At 35.0% G+C, this 13,016-nt stretch overlaps 1 protein-coding gene across 1 annotated transcript; it reads left to right on the forward strand.

The window, feature by feature from the left end:
* The first annotated feature begins 15 nt into the window (after positions 1-15).
* GOLT1B (golgi transport 1B) lies at positions 16-13,016 on the forward strand. Its single transcript, XM_042945998.1, has 5 exons — positions 16-157; positions 5,592-5,683; positions 7,312-7,490; positions 8,616-8,697; positions 10,556-13,016. Exons 1-5 carry the CDS (start codon positions 133-135, stop codon positions 10,592-10,594), a joined length of 417 nt encoding a protein of 138 aa, XP_042801932.1. The 5' UTR covers positions 16-132; the 3' UTR covers positions 10,595-13,016.

Raw genomic sequence — 13,016 nt, forward strand, 5'->3', positions numbered from 1 at the left:
AGGGGTGGCTGCGTGTTTCCGGAAGACGTGGCGGCTCTCCCCTGGGTTGTTTCCCGGCTTCTTTTCTCCCCACTTTGCTTAACGCCCTGGGCGCCCGGAGGTGCTGTAGCCGTTCCCCTCACCGCTGCAGCCATGATCTCCTTAACGGACACCCAGAGTAAGCACTCGCCCCGGTATCCCCGCCTGGAGCTTCACACACCCGTTGCTCGAGCTCGTCTCGCTCGCCCGCCCCTCTGCCCGGGTCAATGAATGAAGCTCCGTGTTGGGGGCGGCGGCCTGCGGGACTGAGCGAGGGATGCGGGACTGGGAGGGCTGCCTTGAAGGGTCGGGGGCTGGACTTGCAGTGGCAGACCTGGTCTGGGAGGCGGGTCGGCGGGGTCTGGGGAGAAGTCCGATCTGGAGTGGGGGGAAGCCTTTGCTGAGCGTCTGTCTTGCACCAGGGTCTCGCCGCCCTCACCCCAGTGAGATGGACGCTTTGTTCCTGCAGATGGCCACAAGAGAAAGTTTGATGCGCGGTACCCGCGGTTCATCCTTGGGGACGTTTCTGCACATGACAAACTTGGGGTCCTCTACAAGTTACTGGCCGGTTGTTTGGGAGGCGGTATTTTAGATGTCACCTATTGTAGGTGTTTGGGTTTTTTAAAAATATGCTTACACTTAAATATTTTGAGTATTTCGCCTTTTGCCACCTCTGGAAACCTTCCAAAAATTCCTTGAAACGACTTCACTTTTCTACCACCTAATGTTTCCGCAGTAGTAAAAAGCCACTTTGTGTTCAGTTAAACGATTTCTTTTCTTAATGTTGTATATTGTGCTTTGTGGTTTGTTTTATTATTTTAGCATTTCTTTCTGCCTACCACAGAGTTCTCCAGGCTTATTTTATATCTAAGGTTAGCATTGCTATCTGTTACCATTTCTTTCATTATAACACTTCTACTTTTCTCACGCTTTTGTCAATCTTAATAGTTTTTTTATTTACATATCTGCCCAACAGTGGGTCCTATCTTTTAATGGTCATGATAGTCTTTTTGTCTCACCTTGCTTTATCTGTCAAGATTTTTTTCTTAATTATGCTTAACTTACTTTGATTTTCAAGATTTTAAAATCTAAACAGTCTATTGAAAATAGAGTTTCATTTAAAATGCTCTATATTAAAGTGGAGTCTTAAAGTTTGGATTCAAGTCATGGCTGAGTTGAACTTGACAGAGCTTCTGTTTTGTCCTATATACACTACCACCCCAATCAGGTGCTTTTCCTTCCAGTGGCTGGATGGGTCTACACCTTGGTGCCACCTGCACTGACCCCTTTTGGTCTGTTGGCCTGCTCTGATCAGAAAACATAAAGTCCTTTTTTGTTTCTTTTTTTCCTTTTTTCTTTTCTTTCTTTTTTTCTCCTTTTTCCCCCCTTACTGTTATAATAGAAACTAACAATTGTATAAAGGCATCTTCTTTTATTTTATCAAGTGCTTTCATGTAAATCATTACACTGAATTTTTATTAGAGCCCTATAAGGCAGGGAGAGGTATATCTCTTCTATAAATTAAAAGAGGCTCAAAAGAAATTCAATGTGTGGTCATAAGGAAAGTGACAGAAGCAAGGCTTGATCCCAGGTCTCCTGGCTCAGAAACCTTTGTGTTCACTGGACCATACTAGCATCTAAGAAGACTTGACATAAATCTTATTTGAGATCTATCTTAGAATGATGTAATTCTTTCATAGCATACACAATTATGCATTGATTTTTTTTTTTGAGAGAGATTGTGTAGGATAGTGAGATCCTATTCTGTTTGTGATGCAGTGTTCTGTTCCTCTTGACTGAGACCCAAAATTAAAATTAAGTTGTTTAGAGGAAATTAGGAGAATTGTATACCTAAATTGCTGAAATTTATTTCTAATTCTACTAATTAGAAGTACTTAATCTCTACACAGTTATTCTAACTATAAAGTATTATTTTTTTATCTGAGTCTGATTATTACACAGATTAAAACTATGAACTATTATCCTTTGCACAGAGATTCTCTTCTATGGAAGACTTCTTATAGGGACAGGTGCCTGATTTACATTCTTCCAAAATCCAGAACCAGGGGATTGAGTTGGAATATGGGCAGAATAGGTAGGGAGTGTTCCCCCTTATTAAATTGATGAGAAAGGTTAAATTATACTCTTTGATGTTCATTTGCCATATGTTTTAGTTAGGACAGTGGATTGGAACACAAAATGGTTAGTGAACCAAAAGCTCTTGGATTTCAAATGGTGTTTGTGTGTGTGTGTTTAACTGCAGAAATTGGCCATCATTCAAGTGATTTGCCGAGATTATTCTGGAATCCTGATTCTGGGAGAGGGTGACAGAGCACTGAACAGAATCAATAGCAATTCATGATTGTTTTAAGGGATTCTATAATAGCACTCTCCCCACCCCCTCCATAAAAACACAAGATTTATTGAGGGGATGGAGTAGGGTATTTCCCATGCTGCCTGTAAATCTTTACATCATTATGTCACTTTGTCTGAAATTCTACCATAATATTCAGTTGAGTGGTTCAATTAGCTGATATTCAGTCGAGTTCTTTATAATGAAATTTTCTGTTTTTTAAAAGGCATAGGAAGAAAGAGAAAGCTAATATTAAAATTTTTAAATAAGATACCAAAATGTTAGTGATTGCTATTGGATTAAGTATATCTTTCCTTATAAAGTTTCCACAATAAGTTCTCTTTTTATTTTAGACAAATTTCATTAAGTTGTTTTTATTAGATTGTTCTTTAAAAAAAAAAAAAAAACCACACACATGGGCAAGAGGAATGCAGATTTGATAGCTGCAAGAGAGGAAGGTAAATTTGTTTTTCTGGATATGATCCTGGTAATGAGCGGGCAACTCCATGTAGGGCTTTACTAACCAGAGGGCTTATGAATGCATAAGCCTAGGGAAGATGGGAATTTGGGAGATGAGAAAAGGGCACAGTGAGACCAGAAACTTTTGGCCCATTCAGGTCCGGAAATAACTTGGCAAGTACCAGTTTGGGCAAATATGTCACAGGCAACTGTCTGGATGAAATAGTTTTGGTTCCCCTGTTATGGTTTTAAGCTGTGGAGTCCAGAAACAGGGTTTGAATTCTAGCCTGACTCCACACAACCACCACTCTTCCTGCCCAGCTGTCCCCCCACCTCCAAGGCACCACATACATACATTTGCTGATTCTATGAACAAAGATGAGTTCCTAATCTGTGATACGTGGGGCGGGTGCTACTTTTCACCTCACATTTTTGTTAAAAGAATTACAATATATTTGTATAAACATTTCAGTGAATATGAAACCATATCCAGATATTATCTTTTTTCACAGCAGTCAATTTTTAATACTTCTACTAACACCTACTTAGTTGTGTTAGGTAACAAACTAATCCTATTAAACTTGAGTCACCTAGAGATGCTTCTCCCAGAAGCTCAGTATGCTCCAGTGCCCTTGAATTTAATTTAATCAGACATATTTAACCTAAAAAAAAAGGTAAGAAAGTCCTGTAGGAAGGGGTATGATGTAATAGGTAAGCACAGGGACTGAGTCCAAATGGTTAGCCAGAAGTGTGACTCCAGTATATTAAGTCATCTCTCTAAACTCCTCTTACTCGATCTCTAAAATGATGTAATGATACCTACCTTGCAGTAGTATTGGGAGGATTAAGTTATGTAAGGCATGCAAAGCACCTCCTAATGGCTAATTCATGGTAAATTCTCAGTACATAGTAGGTGTATTTCTATATAATTCCTTTCTGCTGAACAAACCTCTCAAAATTTTTATGTAATCATTAGGACAATTTATGAAAAGTTGGAAGTTAGTCATACTCAAGTAACTCAGCTGTTGATGACTAAATCCTAACTACTAAATAGTTGTACAATGGAATTTTACTTGTTCTTTTGTCCATGTTTTCCTCTAGGAAATTATGTCTGACAGCTAAACAGTTATTTTGGTGAATTCTCTTAAGGGATTTAAGCATGAAAGCATTAGCTTCACATTTTCATAGGATTTTGTGTCTGTGGAATACATTTATCAGTGTATTTATAGACTAGTACCTGAATTCTTTTAGACTAACTTTGGGAGAAAAGGTAGCTGGAATGGAAGGCAGTAGATAACTGCAAATTGAGGACATGGGGGATATAGAAAAGGTATATGATAGAAGTATTCAACTCATCAGAACATTTTACAAGTCTTAATTTTTTTTTTTAAGTGCCTGTGACCTAGATTTGGGCTTTCTGGAGCCACAGCCAAAAAGTTAAGTAACAGATCAGAAATCATTAACGGTGTATTTAAAATTGAGTTTCCAGGGGCGCGTGGGGGACTCAGTCAGTTAAGCATCCTACTTCCGCTCAAGTCATGATCTCTCAGTTCGTGAGTTCCAGCCTCTCATAGGGCTCTGTGCTGACAGCTCGGAGCCTGCAGTCTGCTTCAGATTCTGTGTGTCTCTCTCTCTGCCTCTCTCCCACTTGTGCTCTGTCTCTCTCTCTGTCTCTCAAAAATAAATAAACATTAAAAAAATAAAATAAAATTGAGTTTCCAAAAATATGGTAGTTTTTGCTCTGATTGATTATTTCAAGCAGATAGTAAGCGTCTAGGTAAAATAAGGATTGGTGAGTATTTCCTGACAGCAAAACTAAAATGATCAAGGTGACTTAGTGGCTTATGCTTTTAGCATTAACAGAAAAGGACAACTGTAATCTTAGAAAGTTAGGAATCTTCAGACTGAAAAGAGAAGACCAAGAGAATGTGAAGGTAATAAAATTATTAGTTTTATATACAGGATGAACATAAACTTCAGTGCTTATGCTTCATTCACCATCAGATAGTACCTAGAAGAGATACAGGCATTTCGGAGTCTTTGAATAAAAAGAGTAAAACTCCAGAATATTAATATTAAGTACAACTGTGTTCTTTGAAACTCTGGAGTGCTGCTTTTGGGACTCGTACACTAAACATGTGATTGGATTCATGGTTTAGGTAATTTATAGAAGATAAACCCATACCATCAAGAAGTTAAAAGTGATACATAACCTTCTGAAAATTAACTTTTGAGGAGATGGCAATGTGATTCTCAAAATACTGTTGTTGTGAGAAGTGTATCATGGAGTGAAGTATACCGTGCAGACCCACTGTAACATTTCCACTGGGTTAAAGAAGGAGTTAGATGAAAAGAAGGAAGAAGTAACTGGAGATATTGTGCATTATCAATAATATCATAGAATATGAAAGAGATAAATAGTAAAAGTAAACTCATATATTTATGCCTGGTGCCAGAGGAGTTCTTGGGAGGGAAAAAATTTACAACCCAAGATTTAGAATCCTGATTATCTTTCTCTGTTATGCATATGTTTATGAGAAGTGCTGTCTCTCATAAATTCATATTTTATATGTTGAGGTTATTTGCTGATGTTACTTTGTTATAGACCTTAATGAATGTCATAAAGTTAACCTGCAATGTTAGGAACCTATTTTCTTATATCATCCAAAAGAAAAACTGAGAAACTTTCTTACTTAGTTTATAGGGATCTTAATGTAACTTTAATTTTTCTCTACCCTTAACTATATAATTTATATTGCAGAAATTGGAATGGGATTAACAGGATTTGGAGTGTTTTTCCTGTTCTTTGGAATGATTCTCTTTTTTGACAAAGCACTACTGGCTATTGGAAATGTGAGTTTTTCAATATATATTTTAACTAAATTCATAAGGAAATTTTAACTGCAAATGAATTATTGCCTGCTGTTAGGTTGGGGGGAAACAATTCCCTATTATTCATGTAAAGATTCCTGTTAGCTTCTCTGTTTCCATCAGGAGTAAAACCTGTTTTCTGTTTAAATAAAAGGTAAACACTTAAAGAAGTTTTTGAATAACTACTCTGTTAAGTGTTTGATGTGTGATATACAATAGATTAAATCAAGGCTGCCTCTAAATAGGAGTTCAAAATAAATGACTTGGTAGCCCCCATGTCTTGGTAAATTTATAAATATGTTTAACTTAAAACATACGACCTTAGACATTTGGTTCAGTAGCATGAAATAGATTTTTAAAAGCCATTTAAACCTCTTAATATATCTGTATATTAAGAGTTGACTTCCTAAGAAACGTGTATATTGTTTATTTGGACTGTACTTTGTTGTCCATGTGTGGAGGTTGTGCAAGAGTGAAGTATCTTAGAAGTGTGTATTACTGTTGGGCTTGTAATTGGAAATTGGAAGATATAAAGGGTAACAAAATTGTTCAAAATTGATAGGTTAATTAATAACATATAAGTAGCATTGGTATCTGAGAATACGAAGCTTAACCATTAGGTTCAATCAATATTTGTATGAAAATTTTTCATTAAACACAGTTATGAAATGGGGCACCTGGGAGGCTCAGTCGGTTAAGCCTTCAACCCTTGATTTCTGCTGAGGTCATGAACTCAAGGTTCGAGGGATTGGAAACCACCACCACCATCACCCTGTGGACGCTGAGCCATTCAGCCTGCTTAGTATTCTTTCTCTCCCTCTCACCCTCCCCTAATTATGTGTATGTGTGCACACGTGCGTGCACGCTTGCTCTCTCTCTCAAAAAAAAAAATAATAAGTAAATAAAAATTAAATAAAAATGTTTCATCCCATTAAAAAAAAAAAAAAAAAAAGATAGGAAGGAAGGCAAGTATTGGGAATAAAGCCTGGGAAAAAACAAGCTTTTACTAGATCACCATTTCTTGTTCACTATCTGAAAACATACAAAATATATATTTGAGAACGTGGCTTTATTTTTATTTCTGCTGCCACCAGATATTCTGGAATTAGTAAGACTAATTCCTCTTCCTGGCTTTTCATGGTTTCTTCCATCATCTTGGCCATGTCAGTACTTCTCCCACCCACAGAACACCTCTAGCCTAGGGTGAAGTGTGCAAAACCAGGAATACCTTCGGGTGACATATTTATGGGCAGCCTTCTTTTTTTGCCCTGCCTTTCATCTGCTTAGCCAAGCCCTCTCCATCTAGTTTACCTGGGAAAACCACTGCATGTACACATGCCCTTCGGTAACATCTAATCTTTAGTTCTCTTTTCTGCATTTAATCAAGATAGAAGAGGACTGAGAAGACTGGACTACAACCTACAACATTAGCATGCTTAGCACACTCCTTGGTTCTGCCTCTTCGTGTGCACTGTAGTTTTCTCCAGCCAGTTGCCCACACTAAGAGCCAGATGTATTTCTTTTTATTATATTTAGCTTTGACCTTGCTTTTCAAATTTATGCAGTGTGTGTAACTGCTTTTTCTATCTTGCATTTTCTTTCTCTCCTAGGTTTTATTTGTGGCTGGCTTGGCTTTTGTAATTGGTTTAGAAAGAACATTCAGATTCTTCTTCCAAAAACATAAAATGAAAGCGACAGGATTTTTCCTGGGTGGAGTATTTGTAGTCCTTATTGGTTGGCCTTTGATAGGCATGATCTTTGAAATTTATGGATTCTTTCTATTGTTCAGGTAAGGCAATTTTTTTATTTTACCTTTTCTCTTTCAATGAACCAGTACCTCAAATAATTATTACAAAAGCCCAGATATTTGCATCAGCATGAATACAAAGACCATAATTTTCTCAAATGGATTTTTGTTTACATTGAATCTTTTATTACAGCTTTAGATAATTCAGTCAACTATAAAAGTGTTTATCAAATGTATAAATAGTATACATTATCTTGTATTTTCAATGCAATAAAATTCATTTTATTGGGATTTTAAGGCACTGTCTTTCCTATTAAGGCACTGTGTCTGCTATTTTTATCAACTAAACAGTGGTACATACATACAGCATTTTAATACATAGAACCTAATACTGCATAGTTACTGCCACTTGATGACAATTCTTTTAGTACATACTCATATTAGAAAATTTTGTGCTAAATGAACTATGTTAGATTTTGATCAGTTAACATTTTACAAATGCTAGTTACTAAGTGAATAAATAATAGCATGCAATGTGAGAAAATACCTTTATATAAGGTAAGTTTATTTATTCAGGAAATGTATATCCTTTGTCTTCTATCTGCCAAATACCATATTCTTCATGGGAAGACATGAAAATGAATTGAGTGTCAAATCCGCCTTAGAAAATCTCTCATTTCTGATATGGGCACTAGACTATAAATATCCAGTAGTAGGGGAGCCTGGGTGGCTCAGTCGGTTAAGCATCTGACTTCAGTTCAGGTGATGATCTCATGTTTCATGGATTCGAGCCCCGCATCAGGCTCTGCACTGCTACAGAGCCTACTTAGGATTCTCACTTTCTCCTCTCTCTCTGCCCCTCTCCTGCTTGCACTTTCTCTCTGTCTCAAGATGAATAAATAACTTAAAAAAAAAAAGAATATAGTAGTAGTAATAATAGTAGTAATGCTGTTACAAATGTATAAGCAAAATACTATATGAGCATAATTAAGAAAGATCAAATCCAGGGAGAGGAAAGAAACATTACCACTAAAGGTAACATTTGAAATTTGAAGTCTCCAAAACATTTAAAATTTTAATAGGATCCTTTCTTCTTACTTGGTTAGCAATTGATTTTGATAATAAAGAATATGTAAGTTCTGAGAACCTTTTTTTCCTTCTTCCTAGGGGCTTCTTTCCTGTGGTCATTGGCTTTATTAGAAGAGTACCAGTCCTTGGATCCCTCTTGAATTTACCTGGAATTAGATCAGTAAGTAATCATGTATTAGAAATAAAATTTTTAAACCTACAAAATAAATACTGTGATGTTCTTTACTTCTAGAAATACAAGTAATTGATGTTTTTATTATGATATAAATTGTTACATTGCCATAGATTACCATGAATACCAGAGAAAATAATCATTTCTGACCTTATAAAACCTGGAATTTTGTTTCACTATATCCATTTAATATTCTTGTTTTATTTTTTTTTTTTAATGTAACTCAAATTTATATGCTGCCTTTCTCTTTGAAAGTTCTGGTACTTTTCAATTAACTTTTATATGATCTCTAATTTTAGAAGCCATTATATAAAAAGGACATCATTATTTCTAGTAAATATTATTTTCTTTCTTAGTATCACCAATAGCATGCATTAAGACAATTAAATCAAGCACTAATTATACTGGAAGTCAGATGATAAAATGCTGTTCCCAACTCTGTTCCACAGTTTGAATGATCTCATCAAATCTGTTCCTCCAAGATGGGCCATCAACATCCTAAAGTTGTTTACAGACATTTGTAGATGTTACTAACAAAGTCCATAGCATTTACTGGATTCTCAGAGAGCTAAAGGATGGCTCACCCACAGAAGAATAGGTACCACTGTAAGACAAAAATCTCATTTTCAACCTCAAGTCGATTTTAGAGTCAGAATATTACAGCCCAGACAACCTTGATGTTTGAAGTTACTTTTGGAGAGAGAATGTTGTGCTTTCTCTACACATAAATTTAACTGAAAATCCTAATGAATCCATGGTACTTTCAAAGCAACATTTAGTTTTAGTGCACCCATTACCTATTTATAATAATATAAAAGGTTGGAATATGTATATTCTGATTTCATTTGCATTAATCTCCAAACTCTTACTGTAGTAAATGTTGTTTTTACTTAGAATGGCTTTTGAATTTACTGAAACTTCTAGTTATGCAGTTGTAATCATTATTCATGTCCTTAATTTAAGGATCCTTCATTGTTTGCATAAACACCCAATGCTGTCAGTTATGTTTCCTATCATTATTACTTTCTTATAATAAATTCTTAAGTAAAAGTGTGAATAGTGAAATGAAAAGAAGGGTTAAATGATTGCTAGAGTTTGATAGTATTGTGACCACTTGGGTTACACAACTTTTAATATATCCACTAATTATTTTGTTTCAATATTTGCATCACCATCTGGAATGCTGAAGAAGGCCCAATTGCTTTATATTTGGGGTGGAGTAGCCAAAGTAAATAACCACTTAACATTAATGTGTGTTAAAATTTATATTCTGTAATTATTAATTTGTGCTTGCCTCATTACATCTATTTTTAATGTCATTGCCACTTTCAGTCTGAAGTCCAGAATACACATTTAAAGTATTTTTAGTCAATAGCTGTTGTTAATTGTTGAACTTAATGGAGTTAAATCTGTTTGTTCAAAGACTACATAGGCCCAGAAGAGATCCACAGTAATGGTCAGTGGAAATATCTTATTGGGTTCATTAATGCATGAATGGCTGACATTTCAGCTTTTTATTTTTTTATTGTTTTGTTAAGCTAGCAGTGTTACCTTCATTTTATCCAGTTTTTTTTATTCATTGTGTTGCATTTCTTGTGTTGCACCCTTAAAGTCATATGCATAACATGTCATGCAAAAACAACCTTAGAAAAGAAAAATTTTTATACACATTTACATGTCAGAAGATTGTGGTGAGTAGTACTGGATTAACCATTGTCAGTCACACCTTAAATTGCCACGAATCTTACGACGTTGGGTTTTTTAAATCAACATATAAAATGTTGATATAATGTTTTTGTAATGCTCTGGGCTTTCTTTTAATTATCTGTTTTTCTTCTCCTTGCAGTTTGTAGATAAAGTTGGAGAAAGCAACAATATGGTATAACAACAAGTGAATTGAAGACTCATTTAAAATATTGTATTATTTATAAAATCCTTTGAAGAATATTCAGCACAAAATTAAATTACATGAAATAGCTTGTAATGTTCTTTACAGAAGTTTAAAACGCATAGTCTACAAAGTACCAATAGCAGTTAACAAAGAAGCAATGAGAACAGGCTTCTAATCAAGTGATCTGAGAAGTCAGCAAGAAAACTAAAGGAGATGAACTCTAGGTTACAGTACTTATTGAAACTCTTGAAGGCGATTTTTATTGTTTATCCACAATGTGCGAAGCACAGCCATCCTTGGAGAACTGTGGTGCCTGTTTCTTTCCTTTTTATTTTGAAGGTGCAGGAGCACGCATAGGCATTTGCTTTTTAGAAATATCCACTGGAATGGCAAAAATATTTCCAGTTGCACTGTGTCTCTGAAAGTGATGCATGAGTTAGATTGGATTATGTCATTTTAATGTATTAAAACCAAGGAAAACCCAGTTTTGATGTATGAATCACTTTTTTTTTGTAAACATATGGCTAAAATAAAACATTTGTGGTTCTTCTGATTCTTAATATTTTAGAGCCAGATGAAAACTGAACTAGATATTCGCTGTTGGAATACGCAAAGGTCATTTATTCTTTATAACTGAACACTCCAGAACTACTCATAAGTCTTGAGAGTCTAACTTGGTTATCTATATCCTACATTACATGTAAGCATCTAACAAAAAGCATTCTTAACCATGAAGTAGTCTGTTACATTGAATAGTCTTTTATTTAAGATACTAAATGATGCAAACCAAATGGATTTTTCCATGTCATGGTGTAGTTTTCCTTTCTTTTTTGTTTTTGTTTTTGTTTTTGATTTTAGCAGTGGTTTTACTGTTTTGCTTTTCATAAATAACTATTGGTAATGTTTACTTTAAGATGTAATATGTTAAAAGGTTAAACTTACAGGTATTTGTTAAGGGCTTTTCATGTAAAATTGAGTTTTCCTTTACTTTTAGCTTTTTCATAACATAAACATCAATACGCATGACGAATGCTTCATAAGATGCTTTGTCTTGAGTTTATGGAGAAAATACCAGAATTCACATGCTAAAGTTAGTTTACTGTAATTAAATGGGCTATAGTTTCTTAAAAACATGACACTAAAAAAATATGTTGTTTTTCCTACTATTGATGTTTGACTGGCAGTAAGAAACAGTGGTTGTTTCTTGGTAGTTTTCCAAGTTGACAGCTTTTCTGCTAGATGTAAGAACACATTTCAACAGCCACAGTACTATTTGTTTTACCACTAATGATTGCATTATTTACCTTTTTTTTAACAGTTGCAAAGCTTTGTAATGCACAAAATCATAATTGAAATTTGTGATTTTTATTTAGAAACATGTCTACAAAATATATCATAGCTTATATTATTTTTAGTTAAATCTCAATACACAGGGAACTCCCATTCTTGCTTGTCGAAAGAAGGAAAGACTTGGTATGTAGTTTAATGGTTCAGTCTTGTGGATTACTGCCTTTTGGTACTGGCATTTGACTTATGACATAATCTGTGAAACTAGATGATATTGACAAAATGAGACTCCTACCTCAATAGTTCATGGAATAATAAGAGACCTAGTGTTGTGTCTAATGTTCTTCAAAAAAGTAATATCCTCATTTGGGAGAGTGTCAAATATATACATATTTTGGGGATCGACTTATACAAGTTGCCCTGTAGGACTCTTCTACATATTTTTGACTGATCCATATTATTTTCAGTGGCTAGATAATTCTACCTTTTTAGAACAAGAACAGTATCTGTTAATGTAAGGAACATCTGTATTATTTAACTCCTTTGTAGACATGAATTTCTATCAAAATGTTCTTTGCACTGTAACAGATAACTTTTTCAAAATCTTATTTCAGAAGCATTATTAGAAGTTATGTAAAGGATTTGATAATTTCCCAGTCCTTAGTAAGATTGAGAGGCTGGAGCAGTTTTCAGTTTTCAAAGAGTCCACAGTTAATCTCAAATGTGAGTTTGGGACTGCTCGGCAGCACTGTATATTTCTTATTCATAACCACTGATGAGGCTTTATTTTTAAACATATTAGTCTTCTGACAGAAAGCACTGTACATTGTATTGTTTCTTCCTTTCCAAAATTAGCCTTCTGTCTTTGTGACAAAAATGTACTTTGATCATTGCTATAAAGATGGAGGAGAAGGTCTAATACTACTTAGCCTTAAGTGTATCTGGCATTGTTCAAATGTATTTTCTGTAACAGAAACATACTTGCAATGTTTTTCTTTTCCCCTTATAAATTGTAATTCCTGGAATACTGCTGCTTTAAAAAGTCTCACAGTCAGATTATATGATCTAACAATTGAATATTGTAAATACACTTGTCTTACCTCTCAATAAAAGGGTACTTTTCTATTAA

The sequence above is a fragment of the Panthera leo genome, chromosome B4, assembly GCF_018350215.1.
Source record: "Panthera leo isolate Ple1 chromosome B4, P.leo_Ple1_pat1.1, whole genome shotgun sequence".
Classification (NCBI taxonomy): Eukaryota; Metazoa; Chordata; class Mammalia; order Carnivora; family Felidae; genus Panthera; species Panthera leo.

Coding starts and splice junctions, on each gene's coding strand:
- GOLT1B (XM_042945998.1), top strand. CDS start 133: ATGATCTCCTTAACGGACACCCAGA. Junction 158..5,591: donor CTCCTTAACGGACACCCAGA/GTAAGCACTCGC, acceptor TTTATATTGCAG/AAATTGGAATGGGATTAACA. Junction 5,684..7,311: donor CACTACTGGCTATTGGAAAT/GTGAGTTTTTCA, acceptor TTTCTCTCCTAG/GTTTTATTTGTGGCTGGCTT.